Source organism: Danio rerio, chromosome 1, assembly GCF_052040795.2.
Source record: "Danio rerio strain M-AB ecotype USA chromosome 1, GRCz13ab, whole genome shotgun sequence".
NCBI classification, from domain to species: domain Eukaryota; kingdom Metazoa; phylum Chordata; class Actinopteri; order Cypriniformes; family Danionidae; genus Danio; species Danio rerio.
Window position 1 is genome coordinate 42,151,617 of NC_141021.1, and position 24,948 is coordinate 42,176,564.

At 36.3% G+C, this 24,948-nt stretch overlaps 1 protein-coding gene across 3 annotated transcripts in view; it reads right to left on the bottom strand.

The window, feature by feature from the left end:
• Positions 1–284: 284 nt before the first annotated feature.
• Positions 285–24,948, bottom strand: part of dctd (dCMP deaminase) — a 46,276-nt gene continuing 21,612 nt past the window's right edge. The window contains 2 exon segments of one of the 3 annotated variants that reach the window (NM_001017639.1): positions 285–1,102; positions 11,073–11,169. In NM_001017639.1, coding sequence (NP_001017639.1) covers positions 1,000–1,102; positions 11,073–11,169 — 200 coding nt within the window. In that variant the 3' untranslated portion in view covers positions 285–999. 3 annotated transcript variants of the gene reach the window in all.

Genomic DNA, 24,948 nt, shown 5'->3' on the forward strand with positions numbered 1-24,948 from the left:
AAACTATACCAAGTTCTGCAACTCAAAGGAATTCTCAATGAACTTTTGACCTGTGAAAAAAAACTAATAAAAACGTGATGATAAAAAGTTCAGTGATGTATTCATGAAGTACAACAGCAGCTCTGTGGACAGCTCTGATATATGTTGTCCTGTGTGATGAAAAACAATATTGTGACTCTCACAGGATGCCTATGAACCAGAAAGAATGAGTCATTTTATTTTCTCTTTTTTGATTGTTTTCTGAGTGTGATCATAGTATGATATGTAACAGTCGCAAACAGTTCTTTCTAAACATGAGTCTCTTTTTTTATTAAATCCTGAAGTTGCGGGTTCTAACCTGCAGAGACACAATATGCACAAAACAGTGTGGATTTGACAGAACATGAGGTTTCTCTGTTACAGCACTAAAAAAAAAACATGGACATGAGCAATGCAGTCATAAACATTCGATATTACAGCGAGAATACAAAAGGAAAAAAGGTAAACCATTTTATTTAGTTAATGTTGGCATCCAACTTGATTTTGCCAGCTCACTTATCATGAATGAAACTCTAAAAGAATCAATTTAAAATTGCATCAAGAATCAGCCAAGGTCACTCAGCAGCTGCTGTTATGCATGCAAATTGATAATGGTATTACAGCCAGAGTTGGGTAAAGTTTCTTTTAAAAGCAATCAATTACAATATTATGCCTATCTTGATCTAAAAAGAAATGCAAAAATAGCACATATTTTCACATTACGCTCCTTAAAAAGTAACTTTTTTATAAGGTGACTCAGGATTGTAATATTCATTTGAAAAGTAACTTAACCAAACACTGATTACAGCACATACATAAAAGAAACACATTCAAAAGGTCGACAATGGCTAATTTCAGCAACATACAAGATCAGAAGAAACTGAGATTTAAAACAAAAAGTGCATAACAACTCCAAAAAGCCAGATGGAAAATAAAACAATGTTTTATTCATTCTTAGTGTCATGATCAAAGTTCCTCATTCTATGGTGACTGCACATTCGCAAAACCATTGGTGCTTTTCAAGTCGGAGTGGTTGATTGAATTAAAATCAATGACAATCCGGCCTTGCTTTGGCTTGAATTGCCTGAAAGACAGAAAAAAAACACATAACTGCATCATAAATAGATTGTCACTTTAGTCAAACACAGTCCTTGAGCTTTATTTTAATGATCTCGGTGCAAATCTAAAGTACATGGTGCATAAGCATTAAGGGTGTCTCCAAATCCACTTTTGCTATTTTTAAGATGGAAAAATATGCTCTGTGCCCTGGCACATAGTCTAACAGGGTTGTGCTCATTCTCTTAATGAGTTATGGGTGTGTTTTGAGCATAACATGCATTAAACCAATCAGAGTCTCATCTCCTATTCCCTTTAAAAGTTTTTGCGCCATGGCACATTTAATATTTACATGGCAGACTTTGTAAGTGGAAAAACTGAACATTTCACTACAAGCGAGAAGACAGTTAAACAGACCATCTGCAGGACAAGGACAAAGAACGAGCCTCCTCCAATCAGTCTCTTTACTTTACTCCTTTACTTTTGTGAATAAGGAAAGACCTTTGTACGCACTCCATTGAACATCTGACATCTATTAATCTATTTAATTTTGTTTGTTAAGCGCAAAGATTTATTTTAAAGCTATTTCTAAATTCAGTTCTAATTTCCAGCAAACGAATAAATGAACAATAATAACCAAGTTTGGTCAAGCTGAATTATATCCAAAGACCCAAATCCTGTGTCCCATATAGCGACGCATACGTCTCCAAAACCTGACAGGAGGACAAATCTAAACTTGTCTTTATTAAAACAAATATAAATATGCATATAATAAATAATACTGCTAAGAATAATAACATTATACAAATACATATTGTCATGAATAAACTGAAAAAGTCTCCCGAGATGAAGGCATGGAGGAAGTGTTTTTTATATTTATGTAGAAAATAATGTCTTTGTAACATTTTAATCATTTTACTGTTTTCATATGTAAAGATATTTGTGTATTTTTGTACATCCTGTGTGTATTAAGTACTGTGTAAGCGTTTGAACCCCCACAGGCGCATAACTAATGGTCAATGGCGCAATCTATTTCAGTTCTTAAAAATAGCAACGCGTCAACAATGCGCCTTAACACACCTCTATTTTAGACTAGCATGGCTATGAATCCACAAAGGGCTGCAAATGGATTTGCTATTTAAACAACATGGCACAATATGAGAAAATTACAGTTGCACTGATCTGACAATAGCAACAAATCGCACCCAACACATTTTGCGCCTTATTGCGCCGGGTGTATAATAGGGCCCCTTATTTTAAAACACCTTAATAAAATGGGGAGAAAATTCACTTGTTCTCATTGTCACACTGGTTGAGGAAACCAATTACACACTAAAGCTCATGAGAAAACACAAGCGGAAACCTCTTCATAAGGCAATGCCAGCAGGGACCAAGCACCCCAACATCCCACAGGAAAATACCCTGCCAACATGAACTAAACCAGCAGGTGGTAAACTACTTATTTTTCCCACTTTTAGCCTCGTCTTCTGCGACTGCTTCACAAACCATGCTTTCATTTCTTTTATTATTTTCAGTGCACCTTCTACCCAACTCTTTTCTTTTTACTCTTCATTCTCGCATTAACCCGTTCCTCTCAGCATGAGATGAGTTGTATGTGGCAAAAATCTATTCCTCATCATCAAACTGCTAAAGCAACAAAGGCCAATACAGATAGAATCTCTGCTCTATTGACAGCAGAAGTATTCAAAGACTAAGTCCATGAACAACCACAAAGCTTTGTCTCTTGCTATCCAATGTTCTTTAATGGTAAGCCGCCTTCAGTTGAAGCCCGAGTAAATCGATTCATCTGCTCATTCAGAATTCTGAATGCAGAATTCTGCAGCGCATTGGTGATGTTTTAATAACACGTCCGTGCATCCTTCATTCCGGTTCATCTGCAACTGGAAACATGGCCTATTAATGCAGTTCATTGGTAGTCAAAATCAAGTCTAAAGCTTTCATTGAATATGCAAGCAGAGACTAGATAGTGAAATGTAAAACAAAAGCTTCCCACAATATGATTTATTTTGCTCTGTTTTACCGAGAGAAGATATTTTTTCTATATTTTTTAAACATAACAGTTATAATATTTCATTTCTTTTGTCTTTTCCATGATGACAGTGGGGACGAAAGTACTACTTTTTCATAAAAACCTAATTTTTAAAGATAATGTTTCAGATTGAAATATAATTTTTGCTTTGGTTACTAACTTACAAGTTTGGTCTATAATTACCGGATGGTAATTTGAAAAAATGTAGAACAATTTTATTGTAGATAAACTTAATATTTCACTTTAAACGTAAATTGCAGCGTTACTTTTGACACCATTAGTAAGGAAAAAGTGGCACAAGGGTGGGTCAAAAATTACAATGTTTCCTATTTTCCTATATTTCCGATTACTGGCTTAATCTTGATTTTATATATATATATATATATATATATATATATATATATATATATATATATATATATATATATATATATATATATATATATTAGCGCTGTCAAAATTAACGCGTTAACGCATGCAATTAATTTTAAATAATTAACGCGTTAAAAAAAATTCACGCAATTAACGCAGTTGCAGGTTTTTTTTACTTCCTGTTGTGGTGGACATGTGTTCAACATGCAATAAATGTGGATAAGACCAAGGAAGCACTTTTTGAAGGCAAGTTTCAGTATAAAACAATTGCTCGCATCACCAGGCTCTCCAAAGTTTTATGCAATTTTGGGTGTTTCATTTTTAACTTTCGACTTCTGTTGTAAGTTGATACAGACGAACTGAAAGAAAATCCTCCGCATTTCGTGACTCGGTGTTCCTTTAAGGTAAAGTTCCTTTTAAGGCTACACGGTAGAATTTTAATAAGAGTAAGATCTTAATCATATTAAAATCGGAGTATTGTTGTCTTACGTGAATGTACTCAGAACGTCTCTGGTGAAGTCGCGAGCTGTCAAAGACAGGGCATTACTCTGCTTTTCAGCATAAGCCCTCCAAGTATAGCATGTTTCCTTATTAAACGCAACGAAAGCGTATGCTTCACGTTGTTGTGTCAGAATCCTTGTGAAATACAGTAATAATAGCAATAAACAGCAATGTATTTAACAACCGGTTTGCAAGAAATTATCATTAATTTGCGGGCATTTTGGAGTCTCTGTGCACTTGCAGGATACTCCTAGTCTCAGCCATTTGAAGAATGTAAAGGACGATTAAGCAAAATTGTTTATACTTTATAACTAATGTTCTCAACTCACAGCAATAAAACTTGACAATGAGTGCAACAGTTTGTATTCTATAGTTTATTATTATAATTTTTCATTTTCCATATCTGCAATTCCTGTATTTTGGCATTTTTTTGCAATCCACTTAGAATCCAACATGGAAATCAATGTCTTCTTTATTGGCATTGATTGTTTTGAAATTTAAATGTCATTAACATGCCTGTGTTTTAATTTCTGTAATAAATATGGCTGTCAAGCCAGGATCTTGATGGTTTATTGTGAGTATGTTGTTTACATGAAGAAATCTGTGTTACAAGTTAAACAAAAATTCTACTAAACAATTATATTTTGAGTTTAAATATTTTTTGTCTTGCGTTTACATGAATTTTACATTTAAATAGCCAAAATTACACGTTTCAGTATTTTTAAATGATTAATCGTGATTAATTGCGATACATTTTTTTTAAAAGGTGCGATTAATTAGTTAATTTTTTTAATCGATTGACAGCACTAATATATATATATATATATATATATATATATATATATATATATATATATATATATATATATATATATATATATATATACTATTTTACATTTGATTATTCAATTCGTCAATTCAATTCGTCAATGCTTGTTGATTGTTTATATGTTATGCATATGCACTCTGCTACAGAATCATCCCAATTAATTTAAAATTATAAATTCTTTCCAAATATTTCTTCAGCACATCTAGGTCAATTGTATTCGTGTCACAATATATAATAAAGAAAAGAATAGCAAAGAAATAAAGAATAAGAAAATATTGTAATACTAGACCTTTTTTCCAATATCATGCAGCTTCAATACACACACAACCATTAAGTTTTTTTTTTAAATATATTTAAACATTCTGTGTTTGTTCTCATTAGGTTTTTTAACAATGAACCATTTTAATGATGGTTAAAAATAAAACGGTTTTAGTAAATCAAAAACAAGCCCAGTTGGTTAAAATTATAAAACGTATTCAATTTAACAACAGTTTATTAAAGATTTCAAAATGCACATTATTTTATAAAATAAAATTATAAAACTTTTATTTAAAAAAATAATATTGAAGAACAATTGTGTATTTGTTTTTTTTTTTAAATAAATAATAAACTTTAAAAAAATTAAATAATTACTACCTCTTTTTCTTATATTGCATAAAAAAGTAAATTCTGCTGTAACATATCATTATACTTCTCTCACGATTTGTTTAAATGAAGACATTCTTTAACTCTGGTGGGTTGTCATGAAGACCTTTGAGTTTCTGTGTGTACATGATATAACAAGAGGTCATTTGAAACAGCAAAAATACATAGAGTAACTCTCAAAGCAGTCATTCTCACAAATAAAATAAACGGTCCTCTGAATTTTACAGACGCTAATCCACATATCATTTTGATTATGTGCACAGCTAAAAATTCTGGGACATTCTGCATTATAAAGCTAATTCATTTTTATGACTGGATTCCACACATTCTTCACCATGCAAATAATAGGCCTCTATCTGTTACATAAATGCAAAGGCATGCCTGCATTTAAGAGCGGCTTAAGTGTCCAAACACTTTTTAGGGCCTCTGCATACATGAATATAATCAATACTCCACTGATGAAACTGTAGCATAATACAGCAGGGAAAATAAGTATTGAACACGTCACTATTTTTCTCAGAAAACATATTTCTAAAGGTGCTGCTGACATGAAATTTTAACCGGATGTTTATAGCAACCAAAGAAATCCATATATGTAAAGAAGAAACAAATCTAATTAGTTTAAAAAATGAAGTTATAAAAGAAAAGGTATTGAACACATGAAGAAAGGGCAAGTGTAGAAATGCAGTGAAATCCCAGACAGCAGCTGAAATCTCTCAGTAGCTATTCAGCAACGCTCTGCCCTTCCTCACTGTTAATTAATATTCGCTGCTTCAGTCCAACATTTACATTACCAGGATGATGAAGATGAAACCAGGGTCGACATTTCAGCAAGGAAAGGAATCCAAAGGAAAGTCTTAAATGCTTACAGAGAATAAAATCAAGCAGTAGAATGGCCTAGCCAACCATCTGATTTGAATCCAATAAAAAATACAAAATAAAGATTAGATTTGAAAGACGAGACCCACAAAACCATCAAGATTTGAGAAAAAAAACACACACCAGAGCAATGCATGCGACTTCATTCCTCATATGAGAGGAGTCTTTAAACTGTCATCATTAAAAAGCCTTTTATATAAAGTGGGAAAGACATTTACATTTTGCTAAAGTTTTGATAAAAATAAAACTTTGTGTTAAAAATATAACTTTTAACTATTAACTTTGCGTGTGATTTTTGGCATTAACAGACATTAGCATCACCTAGTTAATGGAATCTTACTGTACAGAGTTAAACAAAGAGGGCCTGAGATTGTTCTGTGAAAAACAACACTGTTTACACTAATGCATTTTAGTTTGAAAACGCAAAAGTTTTGCTACGGTTACGCCATCCGTCCACACTACACCAGAGTTTTCGAGCGCCGAAAACGGAGCGTTTTGGAAACGCTGAAGAGGTCGTTTTCATTTTAAAATGCTGCTGCTCGGTCTCAGTGTGGATGGGGGGGAAAACGGAGACATCTGAAAACGGAGGCGGTGCTACAGAACTTTGCCTCTCTGATTGGGGCTTTTCCTCAACATTAAGTAGCCTACACACAGTTCAGTCCTACAAGTTCAGTCCTTGTAAGTTCAGACTTCGCAAATTGGATATGGAAAACCGACTCCCGAGGACATGTCGGTAAATCTACAAAAGGAACAGTGTATTTTATAACCTTATTGACAGCATACTGGCTACTTTGTTTCACTATATCTTAACAATAAAATGAAAACATGATATAAGAAACTGCTATTTTAATTTTGATATTAACTACTTAACAGACAGCAGAAATGTTGAGGTGTTGTGCTACATATATCATCTTCACTGGATACGTATTCATAACAAAACTGAGCCTATAACATTACTGCCTTCTTTCACCTTCATTGAAAATACAAAACAAACCCTCTCTTTTGCTGAATATCAGTTAATAATCAATAATTGCCATTATAAAAGTATAAAGTACAATAAGTTTATACATTATAGGAAATAAAAGCAAGCAAACAGTCAATATGCAGAATATAGGCTATGTGGTTACATTAATTAACTTATCTTTGCGCTTAGTCAAACACGTTACCTGTAAACAAGTGATATATTCAAAAAACCAAAGTCGGGAAATATGTTGTTAGACAATAAGATGAATTTAATATCACGTTTAACAAATATAGTGAGATTAGATCGAGCGGTAGATCCTTGATGAACACTCCGCAAAGCACAGCTCTCATCAGGCTAGATAGGCAGCAGCACATGCCAGAGAGAGTGTGTGTGGTCACATGATGTGCGTTTTCAGTGTTTTGGTGTAGACGGAGAGCTGTTCAGAAATGCTGGGTGAAACGCTAGTGAGGATGCGGATCGTTTTCATTCTAAAACGCCGTTTTAAAACTAAAATGCACTATTGTAAACGGGGCCTCAGAACATTCAACGTTGTAGGCCAAATTAATGTGAAAATGTTAATGTTTAAAAATGAACTGCCTTTCAATTCAAGCATTTTAGCCTTTGCTGACAGGAAAAATATACTGATGAACTTGATCAGTAACAAACCCCCATTTTTGAAAGGATGGTACAATTTTATTAGCGAAATTATTCTCCTAGAATTTCTAACCTGGGTCATTTATATGTTCACTGAGGCTTTACATCAAGTGTGGATTCCTTACTAATTTAATTGATGTTTCTTTAAGCTGTATTTTGAGTTATGGTATGTCATAATTAAATTTGCGTGTTTTATTTTTATCATTATTTAATCTTTATATTTTTTTATTTAGTTACAATTTTAGTTTATTTAATTACTTTTTATTATTATTATTAATATTATTATTTATAATTAAGTGCTTATAAATATTATATTATATATATAGAAATGTATTTTCTTTCTTTAGCATTGCATTGTTATGGGCTTTGTTTGTTGATTTGTTTCAATGTATTTTGTGATTAATAATTAAAATGTTAATAAAAAGATGCATTTAAAAAATAAATTCTTCAAGCATTTTTTGCTGTGAGGAACAACCACTGCCAATACAATAATCTGAATGTTCTTAAAAGACACTCTAAAAGTTAACTAATACATTTATTCAACTTATTCAGAAATTATTCAAGTTATTATAAAGTGTCCACAATATCCACTGTTGGGTAAGCTACTTGAAAAATGTAGTGAGTTAAGCTATTAGCTACTCTACTTAAAATGTAGCTCAACTACACTAAAAGCTAGCCCCTGGGAAATGTCGCAAGCTGTAAACAGATGCCCGAGCCACCTCAGCTGACTTTTCTTGATGTGGAGTAACAGCGGCTCTACTCTGAGCTCTTCCTGGGTACAGATCTCCTCACCTTATCTATAACGGTGCGCCCTGCAACCTTGCGAAGGAAACTCATTTCGCCGCTTGTATCTGAGATCTTGTCCTTTCGGTCATGACCCAGCTCATGACCATAGGTGAGAGTAGGAACATAGATTGACCAGGAAATCGAGAGCTTTGCCTTTTGGCTCAGTCAATGAAATATATGAGCCATAATTGTTTAGTTCAATTATTTACTGCACATAATATCATGAACTAATAGTAATTACCTATAGTATACTTTAGCCTTTACTCCAGTAAACTATATGTAGTGAATGTCGGTGCTATCACTAACTGGTTTGCGATCAGTAAATGTAGCTTGTGTGGATGCTACTTCGCTACTTGACTAAAAAAAATAGATTCGCTACTGCAAAGCTATTTAATTTAGAAAAGTAGCAACTACCGTCACGCTACTGAGTAAATGTAGTTAAGCTAGTAGCATCACTACATGTAACAACACTACTGCCCAACAATGACAATATCAATATGATGCATTTTCATTATGCCTATATTCAATAACTCAATATATTAAGGACACAGGCTGAACATTGGGGGACCAAATAAAACATGATGAGTGTTAAATAGGTTTTAATATGAGCTTTATACTATGGCCCTGCAATCAAAGAGCTGAAGGGGTGGAGATGCAGAAATCCAGCATTCATAGTAACAGTAGAAGTATCGGAAAACTGCCTTCAAAAACGGGCAGCGGGGGAATTAACCTTGCTACCCTCAAAGACGGGCAAGAGGCATGAAAGTATCTTAAAAGATTTCCTGATTTTCATCTTCAGGCGGATCTACTCCTTTTGTCTCCTCAGGCTCATGTCCCCCCAGTCCTATTTGATCTGACTCTGATGAAAGGCTTCAGAGTATATTTACTGTGCATCTATATATAGTGTGTACATACAACTGGGGAGATGAGATTTCAGTCCTGTCCGCTCTGGCTGTGGCTCCCGCTGGCTCTCTCCAACATAAAGAGGACTCTGTTAGGACTGCAAACCCCACGGAGAGTTCAGCCGAGTAGTTGGTTAATCCTGCATCTCATTAAAATAAAATGAAGGACTTCTTCCCTTACATTATGCGTTTAGAGGGGTTAAATGTTTGCATTTACATTTGGCTCTTTTAGTCTCAGTGTTCCTATAAACTGCTTTGAACTACATGGTTGATTTAAATGTTGTCATCATGCTGCGCCTCAGTAGTATGTTTGTAACATTACTTGATGTCTGAGATTTGTTCTTCACAGAAATAGTTTTTGTGTGGTGACTATAGTGTTGTCAATAAATACTGGAATTTTAAAAGCGTCCATTTCCCACTAACATTTGAGCACGTTCTATAAGGGTGCTTTCACACTTGATTAAATAGCCTGGACCGTACCCAAGCTCCCAACCACACTTGCGTCATTGAGCTGCTGTTGTGTGTACGGCTGTTGCTAGGTGACGAACATGAAAGCAAAATGCCAAAATGAAAAGAGAGAGAGAGAGAGAGACACACACACACAGACACACACACACACACACACACACACAGACACACACAGACAGACACACACAAATATATATAGTCATAGCGAAGTCAAAAATTGACATTTAATTATCAAGTATGGCAACCATAATCCTAAGTGTTTTAATGAAATCATAGTGGCAATGTCCACATTACTTGAAGTAACATTATAAGATGTTGATTTTGCTTGATTTTAGGTTGGACATAGGACCTTGACGTCAGTCTGATGTTGGGTTCTGAATTCAACCCGATATTCATTTCCAAACAAAATGCAACATTTCCCGAAGTAGGAGTACAACCTCAATCTAACGTCATGTTGATGTCCTGTGCCTGCAGGCAGGTTGCAGGTTTTCAACATTCTTCAATATATTTTCTTTTGTGTTCAACAGAACAACAAAACTCCAACTGGTTGAGCATGAAAAAAAAAATCATTTTTAGATGAACTATTCGTGTTAATAGTATTATATTAAAATCAATTGACTAAAATCAATTATGACTACGTAATGTCTATTTATTGCAGTTGTTATAAAGGCGATACAGTTTGGTTTCCTATGTTGTTTGAAGCTTATCTAGACTTGTGCGCAGTGCTTACTCATTCTTCCCCAAGCATGTCTTTTTTTCGAAGGCTCACAGAGGCTTTTTGAGGCTTCAGGTCACACATACACCCACACATCTGAGGGTCGGCCTCCGTTACAGCCTTGATTGTACAATCGTTCGGGCCAGTCAGAACCGAGAAGAATGCAAATGAGGCCTCTTAATTTCCGAGCCACACAGCAAACCCTCTACTAAGGTCAGACTCGAGAGACTTACTTGTACGTGACGCCCGCCAAGTTGAGCAGCCGTCTGGAGGCAGTCATTTCTGGAGTGTCATGGTATTTGTCTGACAAATAGATCACATCCTTTATACCTGTAAGGCAAAGACAGCAGAAGAATAGCGTGGGTCAGACAAAGGTACACTTGCGCACACACACGCAAACACACAAACAGATGGAGAAATTCAAACAAACAGGTCCAACGAGAACGGAAACCCAAAATAGCCTGTTAGGAAAGAACAAGAGCTTGTGTTCGGGGAGAAGGAAGGTGAGTCGATAACTTGTCGCTGCAGGCTCAAGCCAATATAAACCAATCCCAATTGAGACCAAATCTGCCCTGCTGGCGTCTTTAAAACACGTGGTGCTTTTGGCAGCACCCCCTCTCGTCCTGCTGACTACTCACAAACGGCCCACATGAGGCGCTTCTATAAAGGGCCCCGTTAGCCAAGCTTTACAGAGAAATGAGAGGGATCTGGTGAAACCACTTAGACTCCCTCTTGCCCTCAACGCTTTCAGAGGTGAAAAGAGAAGTCCAACATTGCCAACGGTTGTAGCAAATCGCAGATGAATATACCAGAGAGATACCCACACCCACCCCCTAAAACACACAGCGTCTCCATCATGTACTTTTATCTGCACAGGAGGAGAGAAGTGCTCTGATCGAAGGCAAAATGACTTGCACAGAGTGAATTCCACCTGTCATTAAAGGCTGTCATTACAAGCATGGAGCCTCTCCACGGTATTACTTGAACAATTTCTGACGGGGAACAGATAAAATTACCATGGAACAGCCCGGCTATGCCATCTTAAAACCCATTTTGTTGGTGCAGTGGAGAAAAATGGCTTTGTACATACACAAGTTTCATCTGGCTATTTAAAATAAAAAGCAAGCGCTCAATAGTGTACGACAATAAAGTGCTTTCAAATAAAATCTGACGTGATATGTAAAGAGAAAAAAAAGAAATTCCTCGGGTGCTTCCATGTTGTAAACATGTCTTTTCACGAAAAGAACATGAGAATAAGAGTTGGAGCCGCTCGAAACGCTTCCAAGACGACAAGCTGTCCAACAGAAGGGAAGTCTGTGATGGAAGGTGGAGCAGAACTCTGGAGATGCCACGTTTCCAGAATGCTCTCTGGAGATGAGGTGACAGTGAAGTCCCTCAGTCCCTCCAAAAACAGTCAGAGGAAGTGACAAGATGGCAGCTGCTTGGGAGCTGAACACTTTAATTCCTCAGAGAAAGAAGAAGCTCTAAAGCCCAGCTTCAGAAACGCCGTCGTCAGCATCGAGGAGCAAAAGTGCAGGAGGGGGGAATCAACATGGGAGCCAGAAGAAGTGAGAATGATTTGGTGTCATTTCATATGGTGAGACTGAGAGATGGACACGTTTGAAATGCATTTGAAAAGAGAAGTAACACTTTCCCACTGGAGAAATAGCTACAGAATTAGATACAAAAAAATGGGGGGGGGTGTCACTTTTTACTTTCTTCATGCACTTTATTGTGAACCAAGACAAAGGTTGGGGGGAAAAAAACTGTTATCAAATGACCGAAACGGTACACATCTACACAGGGATAAGATAAAGGCAAAACAAAAACTGTCACTGGCACAAAAATACCTATTAATGACACCAAAATTCCTTTTAATAAATCCCTCTGGTTATAATTAAATTATGTTAGAGTTTTCCATTCGACAACCACAACCCGGTAATATCAAAAGCTTTACCATGCACACAGCTCAGCCGCCTTTATGAGAGAATCAGGGTGGATTCGCATTCCAAGTCTACTAATATCGCCTTTATCCTCATGTTTTTTCCATGCAGAGGCTTTTCTGTTTCCTCATATCATGAGGCTTTACAACTTGTAGTAAACAAACATGGGCATAACACCTTCAAAATGAACAAACAGCGACGACACCCCTGACTCAATTCTTTTAAACTCAGCATTCAAACATTAAACATCCGCTTTGTTCGGCTCCATCTGATTGGCATCATCAGAGGGTGTTTTTAATGAGGTCGGACGATCATTTTTAGCCGCGTTTTGTTGCATCCTATAGAGCGCAAGGAGACGAAAGGGAAAGAAAGTGCTGTGTGTGTTCCTTAATGATGCCGGAGCATTGAGAGGAAGCCGACACCCCACTGAGAGATGGGCCGGGGCAAGGCCAAGCATCCTGAAGATCAGACGGCATCGAAGCGTGTGTCGTGCTATCTTCAGCACACAGCTTCAGTAGGCTTTGCCACAAGAGGACATGGAGGGGGATCAGCAAAAGCAAACCAAAGAGAGAGACAGAGAAGATGAGGACAAAAAGACTTGGAGGGGAGGAGAGAGAGAGAGAGACTGGGGAAGGGGGTGTTAAGAGAGTTCAACAGATAAGAAGAGATTGAAAATAACAACTGAGCTGGGTTTGGAGACAGAAAATAAGAGTAAGACAACCTGTCACCATTGCAGGCTGCATCTAACCAGCCAAGAAGGCTCACAAAGAAGCCGACTGCTCAAAGTGACGCCCACTGCAGGTTTCTCCCAATGGCAGGGTGACCACTGAAAACCTCTGTTTCCACCTGTCTGTCTCCTCCCGTCACTTCATCTGCACTGGGACAAAGACTCACATTTCTGAGAAGAAATGCTGAGCCTGATGCGTGTGAAGCACAAAGATGGAATGGATAAGTGCATAATGCTTGCTGTGCAATACAATAGAGGTGAAGGGGTCGCCGTTCCAATATTTATATATATCAGAGATGCCCAAACTAGGGCCCATGGCAAAAGATTGTCAATTCAAGTCTAATTTAACCCTTTGTTTTTTTTGCTTTTTTGTTAAAAGTTAACTGAAATTAAATGTTTCAATTAAATTGTGTAAATTAAGCAGATTTTGCTTAAATGTACATTGATGAAACTTTGGTGACCAAATCAAGTCAAAGCAGATTCTGCTTGACCTGTGTATTCAGCATTGAACTCCATTCATTCATTCATTCATTTTCTTGTCGGCTTAGTCCCTTTATTAATCCGGGGTCGCCACAGCGGAATGAACCACCAACTTATCCAGCAAGTTTTTACGCAGCGGATGCCCTTCCAGCTGCAACCCATCTCTGGGAAACATCCACACACACATTCACACACTACGGACAATTAAGCTAACCCAATTCACCTGTACCGCATGTCTTTCGACTGTGGGGGAAACCGGAGCACCCAGAGAAAACCCACACGAACGCAGGGAGAACATGCAAACTCCACATAGAAACACCAACAGAGCCAAGGTTCGAACCAGCAACCCAGCGACCTTCTTCCTGTGAGGCGACAGCACTACCTACTGCGCCACTGCCTCGCCGCATTGAACTGCACTGTGGTATAAATGTGATTGTTTGTTTTTATTGCAATAACCAAGTAATTATTTTTAAAGTTATACTGCATTAGTTAATATGATTTAAAGTTAAAGTTACTGTTTTCTATTTATTTTGAAATACTATGAAAACTTAAAAAAAAATGACCCATGGCAACTTTAATCAGTGTTTCCTCTAGGATTCTTTCCAGCTGTGGCGGTCTACCAACCACCTATGGCGTATTTCAATGGCAAATGGAGAAATGTGGTTAGTGCAGTATTACAAGTCGGGATCGCATTTATGTAAAGTTAATACGAGCATGCCAATCTCTTTGCTTGCGTGCCGATTTCCTCTGCTTGTGCACAAAACTTCTTGCATGCCCTCAAATACGCTGCTCAAGCACTGATCTTCTTGTGCCCTCTAAAATAAACACTGCTGAAATGCGATTTGGTGAATTTATGTAGGGAGTATGTCGCCAACATTTATTAGATTTGCTTGTAATTTTTCTGAATGTCTCCAGTAGACCTACAGAGTGGCATAAATGTGTCCTGAAGTAAAGTGAAACAGCAATAAACTGCAGCAAGATAACGTTAAAGTCATTGTATGCATAATCACAGGCCTTTATCTATAAATAAAGAATAATTTTGGAATCTGTGTTCATCTTAACTGAAAGCTACATCGTGTTTGCTGGCCTCATGCATCAGCCCTATACGGTAACAGAAAAGTTTGCGCTGTTATAATTTACTTACCTTTTAATACATTTTGTTGCGATTATAACACGCTATTAAAAACAACAACAACAACGACTGAATGTTTTGAATTAATAAGAAGCTTAATTGTAGCCGTGGCGGGACAAATTTTGGTGTGGCGGCCCACCATGGAGAAATGAATGTAGCGGAAACCATGTTAATGTAATATAGTTTAGTATATTTAACTTAGGCCCACAACTGTCAAAGATATTTGGAATTTGGCTCTTCCTTCAAAAAACACTGGGCAGCCCTGACCCCTATATATGAGCAGCTCAGATGCAAAAGCCGCTAAACGTCACTTCAGCCAAAAATGAGCTAATGACATTGAGCGAATGCTTTAGGCACGTAGTACATGTTCAACAAGTAGTTTTGGTTGAAATCCTGTAAATCGCAGCATCAGCGCATTCAGAAATAACAAAAGTTGGCAAAAGTCTCTAAGCGTCACTTGCCTTTGATGGCAAAAGCCGCTATATCCCGAGAACCAATCAGAAGGCACAAATCAAATCATGTTTTCAATGTACCAGCACGCTGATACACTGGCTTTATGAGCAGACTTTATTCCGCTTCTGATTTAGATTATAAAAAGTTTGATGAACTGGATGAGTCTGTCCGACTGTCAGTGAATGGCAAATGATACGTCCTATACCTCAAAACTGTGCATTATAAGAAAAAGAAAACACAATGTACAGTCAGAAGTGTAACATGCATGCATAACTTTTTTTTTTTTTGCGCAGCGATGCTACTTTTGAATGAGTCTGATTTACTTTACATTAACTGCAACTGCGTTTTATGAAAGACCCTTCTTTTTTCAGTCCGCCTATCTCATATAGATGCTTTGAGGATAAACAAGAGATGTAAAAGTTCAAGACCTGCAGGATGGTGAGAATGAATGAATTACAGTTTCTAAAAGTGTCTGAGAAACATCTCTTTTTGCCCAGTACCTACCTTGTGTTTTTTTGCTAATATAAGCTATTTTTAAAAAATAAATATAATGTATACTTATAACTATACCTAATTTAAAGTACTTCATATTACCTATATGCCGGAGAAGCTTTTTATATTAATGGACAATGCACAGATATTCTTTTTCTACTGTCCTTTAGTCCCGTATGGTTGCGGGTCGACTCTTTGTAACAAGTCTGTTTAACAATATTTTTTACACTACATTAATCTAACATTTGAATCTAACAAGCTTAGGTTACAATGTTTACATTGCTCTACTTACATTAAATCTAAATCCCCAAATATTAAAAAAGACAACAGATTGTTAAAATTAAATTAATGTCAATTTTAATGTCATTAATAAATGCATTTACTTGACAGATTACATTTATTCATTTTCCTTTAGTTTCTGGTTTATCAGGTTACCACAGTGGAATGAACCGCCACTTACTTGACAGATTTACATGTTTAATTTTAGGTGTTTTATGTTTGGTCAAATAATTTATAATTTCATCTTTAGTGATTTTTCAGCTAAATACAATGTCTTGTCCCATTAGGTTGATTTAGAGGTTTTTGCAAAAAAAATAAATAAATTGCTCAAGTGGATTTAGCTGATTGACGCAAAAGAAAATCTACTTTGATAAAAACCAAAGAATTGTCTAAAGTGACATTTGTGAAAGAGTAATTTCATTTTCTAGCTAATAACCTTATCATTACCAATAAAATGAAACTTAAACCTAAAATATTCAGTTAACCTAATTGACACAACTGAATTTGACTTATTGTTACAAATAATGTTAATATTAATAAATGTTAATATTGATATGTGGACAAAACAGAAAAATTTAGTTTACCAAACACTTGTTAATGCTGTATAGAAATTATTTCTTATAGTCCAAGAAAAAAAAAAACATATTTTACATTGTAGCGCTTATGTTAGGGTCTGTGGGAGTTTGGAATTTTGTGCTTTCTCCCTCTCTGTCGCTCTCTCTCTCGTCTGTCATTCGCTCTTTGTCTCACCCTATAACCTTTTGTTTCGCTCTTATGTACCTGCTGATTAGATCTGGAGCCTGTCACTCCTCATTAAGGCATTTCCTTATGGACCAATCAGGCTTCATTCCATGGACTTTAAATTTGACCGGCACACCTTATGTGTCAGTGCTATGTGTGAATTTGTGCAGTGTACATTGAAACTTCAGTTTCTGTGTTATGATTTGTTCCGTGTCTCTGAACTAATCAAAGCAACTGCAAGTTCAATATGGTTAAGATTTTATCATTCCTTTATGGGGAAAAATGAATAGGTTAACAAGTTGCGTGACATACATTTTGCCCTTAGTTATTTGAATTGATCAGAAACATTATGTAGTAATGTTTCTGATGAAACATTGGTGGGTGAGTGGGTGAGTGCCGCTTTTTTATTTATTATTATTTTAGGCAGTGTACTTTACTGGCATCACATATGCTGAAGATTTCAGTTTCTTTTTTACATTTTTATTTTCTTTAGTAAGTATAGAGGGGATCTTGTGTTATAGTTTATGTGGCTGTTGGTTTAGTTTACTTCTTTGCTTTGGTGCCTCTCTAGTTGCCTTTTCCCCCTGTAACTTTTTGGTTTGACTATATTTCTGTAATTGCTTCCGTTATATTTTCAAATGCACTGTATAAAGCTCATATACATGCCTCTCTTTTGTTGGCTTTATCACTTTTCTTTATAGAGAAATAAATTAATTAAGTGTTAAGATTGTGTGTCCTTGTTTACTTCAATTCATTTCCTTTAGTAATAATATAATATCCTAAATGTTGTTTTCTCCCCCTAGACACCTTTTTTTAAATCAAAACAGCTCAACATAAAAACAAATAAAGTCCATCAGAGAATTTTTGGTGAAAACAAAACAGAAAAAAATGATAAACCCAGAATAAGTTAAAAAAAAAAAGACTGCTGTGTGACAGGATTTCTTGATGTGAAGGAAACTTACAACTTACTGAAAACATTACAAAAAAGTAAATAAAATTCATGACATAGGTCAATGCCTTACACTTGGCAAGTAACAAAGTTATTTATTTATATAGTTATTTATATAATGAGGCTTCAATTTTACAGTTAAAGGAGCAAGAAAAAGGGCTGATTAAAGGAAGATGCTGACATCAACTGGGGTCTGTCAACACTGTGTTTTGCCCATCACATGGCGCACATCTCAGAAGCTGATCTAACAGTGTTGTACACATAACTAGCAGATAATTATAGGATAAACTAGAAAAATACAACCATGAAACCAATGCAAAAACGTGTGACTCTGTTAGACAACATGTAAACATGTAAAGCCGGGTCCTACAATAAAGGTGTTGGACAATAAATATCTTTTTTTTTTTTTTCATTCTTCAGCATTAACTCCCACACATCTACAAATTTATTAAACATTTTCCATAGTTACAATTGACCTAGGGGTTTAAAGTTATTAGGTCTTTTTCAGTAAACACAAACATTCATTTGATTTCCTTTGACTTAGTCTCTATTTCAGAAATTGCCTAAAGTGGAATGAACCGCTTGTGAAACTATTTGGCATAACGTTTTACACACCAGATGCCCTTACAGCCGCAACCCAGTGTTAAGAAAGATACACACACACACGCACACACACACAGGTACACACACACGTACACACACACATACACACACACATACACACACGTTCACACACAAACAAAAATTAATTCCTTTTCCTTTGGCTTAGTCCCTTTATTTATCAGGGGTTGCCACAGCGGAATGAGCCAACAACTATTTCGGCACATGTTTTACGCAGCGGATGCCCTTCCAGCCACAACCCAGTGTTGAGAAACACCTAAACACACTCATTCACACACACATTCATACACTATGGACAATTTAGTTTATTCAATGGTGCATGTCTTGTGTACTGTTGGTGAAACCGGAGAAGCCAGAGGAAACCCACAAGAACATGGGGAGAACATGCAAACTCGCACAGAAACGCCAACTGGCCCATCCAGGAATCTAACCAGTGATCTTCTTGCTGTGAGTAGGTATGGGTCGATGGACGATGCCATCGCTCATCACCTATAGACATCATGATCCTGAGCCAGCATTTTAATCCTCCACCCCACCCCCTTCGGAAACCTGCTCGCGAAAAATATACACTGAAGCAGGTCGCACACCAGAAGCGCCGCTCGGCGCCGCGACACGGCGCGTACATGACAGTTTAAAGTATCACACACCAGACGCGCACATTCGAATGATATTTAACATGAAACTAATCAGATGGCGCTCTGTGGTGCGGCTGAAAAATGAACTGCGTCCTGAGCCGTCGCCGGGCGCCGCCGACAGCGGCCGACTTGCGGCGCCGGTGTGTGTATCCTGATAGAAACCTATGTTTAGAATTCTAAAATACATGGCGCTGCGTGGCGCTGCGCGGCGCGTCGCCGAGCGGCGTTTCTGGTGTGCGACCTGCTTTAGGCGCCGTATAAACTAATACGTCTAAGTTTTAAAGTGGCATTTTCAAATGAAAAAGATCCACATTCACACTGAAGTTTTATCTAGTATTTCTGAACAGCCTTCAGTCCACACTATATTGCTGACAACGGACATCACGTGACCACTCGCACACACACACGCAGTCATGCGCCGGTATGAGCACCAGCAGTCAGCAGGTGCTTTGAGCACAAAACCCCAGAGAGCAGTGCACGTCGGATAGTTTATCAAGGATGTACCACAGGATCTCATCTCACTATAGTTAAACTTAATATTGAATTAATCTTGTGTCCATCTAATGACTCATCGGTCTTTTGAATCTCTCATGTAACGTGTCACAGCGTCAGTACACTGCTTCAATCATTTGCGTTAACACTTGTTCTTGTCATATTTAGTGAAACCTCAGATACTGTTGGTTGGTTCCTGTTGAATGCGCACCTTTTTTAACCAACCAAGTTTGTGGACGCCATTATAATGACACAGATCACTCTGCCTATTCATGCCAGAGTCCCGCGGGAAAAGTGATTAGCAGGTGGTAATTTGTGTGTAACTTATCTTTACTTATTTATGATTTGGTTATGGGTAGAACAAAGACCATGCGGGTCAGGTAGTTGAAACGATAGGCTACAAATAATTAATTTATTATAAATAATTAATTCATCGCCGCCTACAATGACAATGCCATCGTCCATCGACGTTTGCCCAACCCTACATAGCTATGAGGGAACAGTGCCACCACAACTACCGCTTAACAGAAATATTTCATTTCAAATTAACAGAAAGACTAAGCAGTTTAAATGGTAAGTGAAAATACATTTTTAATGTTACATTCTTTCATTTTTTTTTTTTTTTGCTAAACACCTACAGCTAAAATTAAATAATGCATTTTTTTTGTTTGTTTGGGCCAAATAATTTAGAGGTCATTAACAGAGCTCGAATGGAAATGTCAAATCCCTCAACTCAACAAAATGATATATTTTTTATAGGGTTTGCAACATAATTAGATCTTGAGAAATGTTAAAAATCAAATGTGTTTGAAGTGATGGCAAAATTACAAGTAATACTTTAAAATGACATAACAAGTAATAAGCTTAGCTACCAATATTCATAAATATAAATCTATACTATATACTATAAGTGGTGGGTGGAAGTCATGTGAGTGAATCGATAAACAGTATGCAGAGCTCGAAATTGCGACCATTTTGGTCGCATATGCGCCCGAAAATTAATCTATGCGACCTCATAATATATTTTGGCGCATTAGTGCGACTGCAGATAATGGTTGTAGTGCGACCTGTTTTGATTTTTTGTAAAAACGTGCTGAATCGCTCTTCCCTGCCGCTGTCAATCACTCAAGGTATTCCGCTGTCAGATGACAGGGAAGGAGCTTTTATGACCACGGGAAATGCAAACGGCTGAAGAGTAAAAACTTAAAGCACACAGGTTTAAAGTTGAGGCGCAGATGAAAGCGATCATGACACGTCACGTGGTGAATAATGATCCGCCAGCTGAGGTCAATCGAGTACGCTCTTCTTGGAGAAGGTGCCCGAATCTCCATGCAATGCATTCACTGCGTGTTCAGTGCAAATGTCCGCTAAAAGTCAAATCTAATACTGTACATATCATCGCCAAAGGAGCTCGCCTTTACTAAGTTTACACTGAAACTGCGTCTCATAACAAACAGCGGTATTCCGCCGGTGGTCATCGCAAGAATCTTGCGCTGCCTGCTCATAAATTGGGTCGGCTGACTCGCCAGCTTTTCCACAAACACAGAAACATGAAGATCATCTCAGACTGAACATTTAAATTGACACAAACTGAAACCAAATCTTTTAAAGTGATAGAAGAGAGACTTTACTTACTTTCTTTTGTCTATTCTTGTTTGAGGTGTATATTATTTTTATTTTTTATTTATTTACTGATGACTGCTTTGCAGCTTTCATCATTGAATTGAATGATTTATTATAATCTTTTGTTTGTTTTGTAGCAGAAATATTATTTATTAAATTGACATGCATATAAAAACAGCAGTACAAAATAAATATTTCTTACTGCAATGCTTCATTTTTGTTTGATGCAAACTATACAATTATTTTTCATAAAGTAACAGACTTTTTATAGCAGATAACCTACATTCATGCACATTTAAGGCAGTATCATAATGAGAAATGGAATTCATTGTTACTTTTATTGTCATTTTCATCATCATTAATATTCTATAGCATAATTATTAGACATTCATTTTGGAATTATTGCACACAAATATCAATGTCTTCACAGCATTAGTTAGATAGTTGTTTCTGGTTTTTGTCAGTCCTATTGATGTTGTTTTAAAATACAATAAATCCCTTAAAAAGCAATTTGCAGCGGTGCTTAATCATTTTTGGTGGGTGCTCCTAAATTTTTTCTGGTGCTCCTAAATTTATTTTGGTGCTCCTAAATATTTGAAGTTGGGAGCACCGGTGCTACCAAGTAAAAAAGTTAATTTCGAGCCCTGGTATGACAACACATGTACGCTCTCAGTCACAAGTAGAGTCACACATCACAGCGTGAGACAAAGCAGTTTTAAAAGCTCAAACAATATTGCATTTATTTCAGTCAAAAAAAAAAAACTTAAATCTTTTATTCAAATCTTTTCAGTGTTGATGCCATTCTCTGGTGTGGGTTGCAAGTGTGTTAAGACGCATTTACACAGTGACAATGTGACTGTTCATATCTGTTCCCAGTAGATTACATTTTACAGCATGGTGCCACATGGCATACTCTTTCTAAATGAGTGGTAAAGAGTGTTTTGAATTGGCATACGCAAGAAATAAAATGTCAACATATCCAAAAAACAAATCCTGTAACCTGGGTATTCTTAATTGTGACTACCAATGTCAAAAGTACAGTCAAACTGGCACCAGATAAACAGCAAAAGAGTCAAATAAAAATAAAAACAAATATAATAATATTATTATTATTAATATTAATACATCAGACCTCTATATATTTTTTGTGAAATATATACAATTAAAGATTTTGTGATTTGATAATTCTCCTTTAATACAAAATACAAAATGTAAAGCTTCTTAATAATATCAATGAACAAATAAATTGTATCATAAAAACAAATACTGACTTTTGATGGCTGCTACACAATCCAAACAATCTGGAACATATTTAACAAAATTTCTCATTAACTTTGTTTTATTAAATTATTTAAATGTTCAGGAACTAAAGATATTTACTGTTAAAATGTTACAAGGTAAATGTTTGCCTAACCTAACATAATATAAGACTACAACTCCTCAGTAGTTTGTGAAAGGTGTCAAGTAATATGCCAGAACTACACAAGTAAAAGTATAAAATTCCATATCATGATTAAAAATTAAAGTTATCATGGTTATTGATATCAGGGTTTTGTTAAAACTACCTGAAAATGTTTGAACATTAATTCCACCAAGTTTTGTATCTGATAATGAACAAATAACAGTATCTGGATGGGAGACCACATGGGAAAAGCTAGGCTTCTGCCGGAAATGTTGTCAATGAAACCAGCAAGGAGATCTCAACCTGCGCTCCGTGTGGGTCCTGAAGCCCCAGTATATTGACAGGGAATCTTTGCTGCTCAGTTAGTGCCATCTTTTGGATGAGATGTTAAACCAAGGTCCTGACTCGTTGTGGTTATTAAAAATCCAAATATGTCCTTCAAAAAAATAAAAAACTTTAAATTAAAAAAAAAAAAAAAGACAAGGGCTTAACCCCAGAATCCAGGCTAAATTTGCCCACTGGCCCCTGTCCATTATGGCCTCCTATCAATCCCCATATCATACATGACTGGTTTCCACCAATCAGTTGGTGTGTGGTGTGCGGTCTGGTGCAATATGGCAGCCGTCTTGTCATCCAGGTGAATGCTGCACACGGGTGTAGAAGACTTTTTTCAATGTGTAATGAGCTTTGAGTGTCCAGAAAAGTGCTACATAAATGTAAGGAATTCTTAATATTATTAGTAGTAGAAGTAGTATTAATGTAAAAATTTAACCTACATTGTAAAACAAATATATGTAAATTGACACTTTTCCATATTTTGAGATTCATGTTTTTTTTTACTTATTTATGCTTTTGAATTGTATTATGGGATCTTGATCTTTTCTCCAAAAGCTTTTGGTGTTAAAATGTTTGAAAAGGTGACTTTTATTGACAATTTTAATAAGTTCTATATATATATATATTATTTCTTAAACAATATCTTGTTTTAGACTAAAATATCAAAGTCAATCTGTTAAAATTCTGTTGAATATTCAACAATAAAAGTTGACAGAGCAGAGAAAATAGAGATAATGCAGTTCACAAGCATAAATAAACAAAACTTGGAACCTGTTAATTAAAAGATAATTTTTACAGTGTTTATTTGTTTTATTTCATATACATAATTGTGTTTTTTCATAGGTAATTCAAGTTGCATTAGGAAAACTCCTTCACAGAGATCCATGTTTACGATGGTTTTCATAATATTGCATAAAGCTGCTTTATAAAAGCTAAAAAGATTTGTGCAGTTTGATGAATATCTAATTACACTTTTTCTGACTGATATTGCGATTTGATTTGCGATTCAATTTTGTGAAGTCAAGCTTCAGCTTAATATTCTTAATAGTGTGCAGGACACACATTAAATGAAAGGAATACAACAATTTAATTGTAGATAGATACTCAGCCACAGTTTAGATAAGGAAAAATAGAAATGGTAATAACAACTGTCAGAAAAATTACAGTGATTCACTTTGAAACCTCACAGACATTTGCTATTGCATCCATCACTCTAAAATGTTGGATTGTCGCTTTGGACCATTTTGTCAATAAAATAAAAATTAAAGGATTGTTTGTGATTTCATTGCATTTTACAAAATGCCCAGTTTTTTATGAACTGGGGTTGCAGTATAATATTATTATACTTGTGCACATCCTGTTTGGAGACCTATTATGCAGTAAAATGAATCCAAAAGCAAAGTAAAATTCAGACTTATGGATAAATTAACCAAATTATGCCTTGGACTAGTTTCTATGATCTGCAGGAGTATGTTCTGCATGTCTCTATATGAACAAGTGGTTTAGTCTACTACACAAACTCAAGCGTGCCAGACACAATACGTTTCTGCATCTTCAGTCTCACTATATGTGGACACTCCACATGAACTTCTGAATCTTCAGGACCGCTCTATGAAGCTGGCAGCTAGCTCTCCGTGACTAGCTCTCTGCAACTCTCACATGGTCGCCCACTGAAGCCAAGCAGGGCTGCGCCCGGTCAGTCCCGGATGGGAGACCACAATGGAAAGCTACGTTGCTGCCGGAATTGGTGGTAGTGAGACCACCAGTGTGTGCTCAACCTGTGGTCTCTGTGAGTCCTAAAATT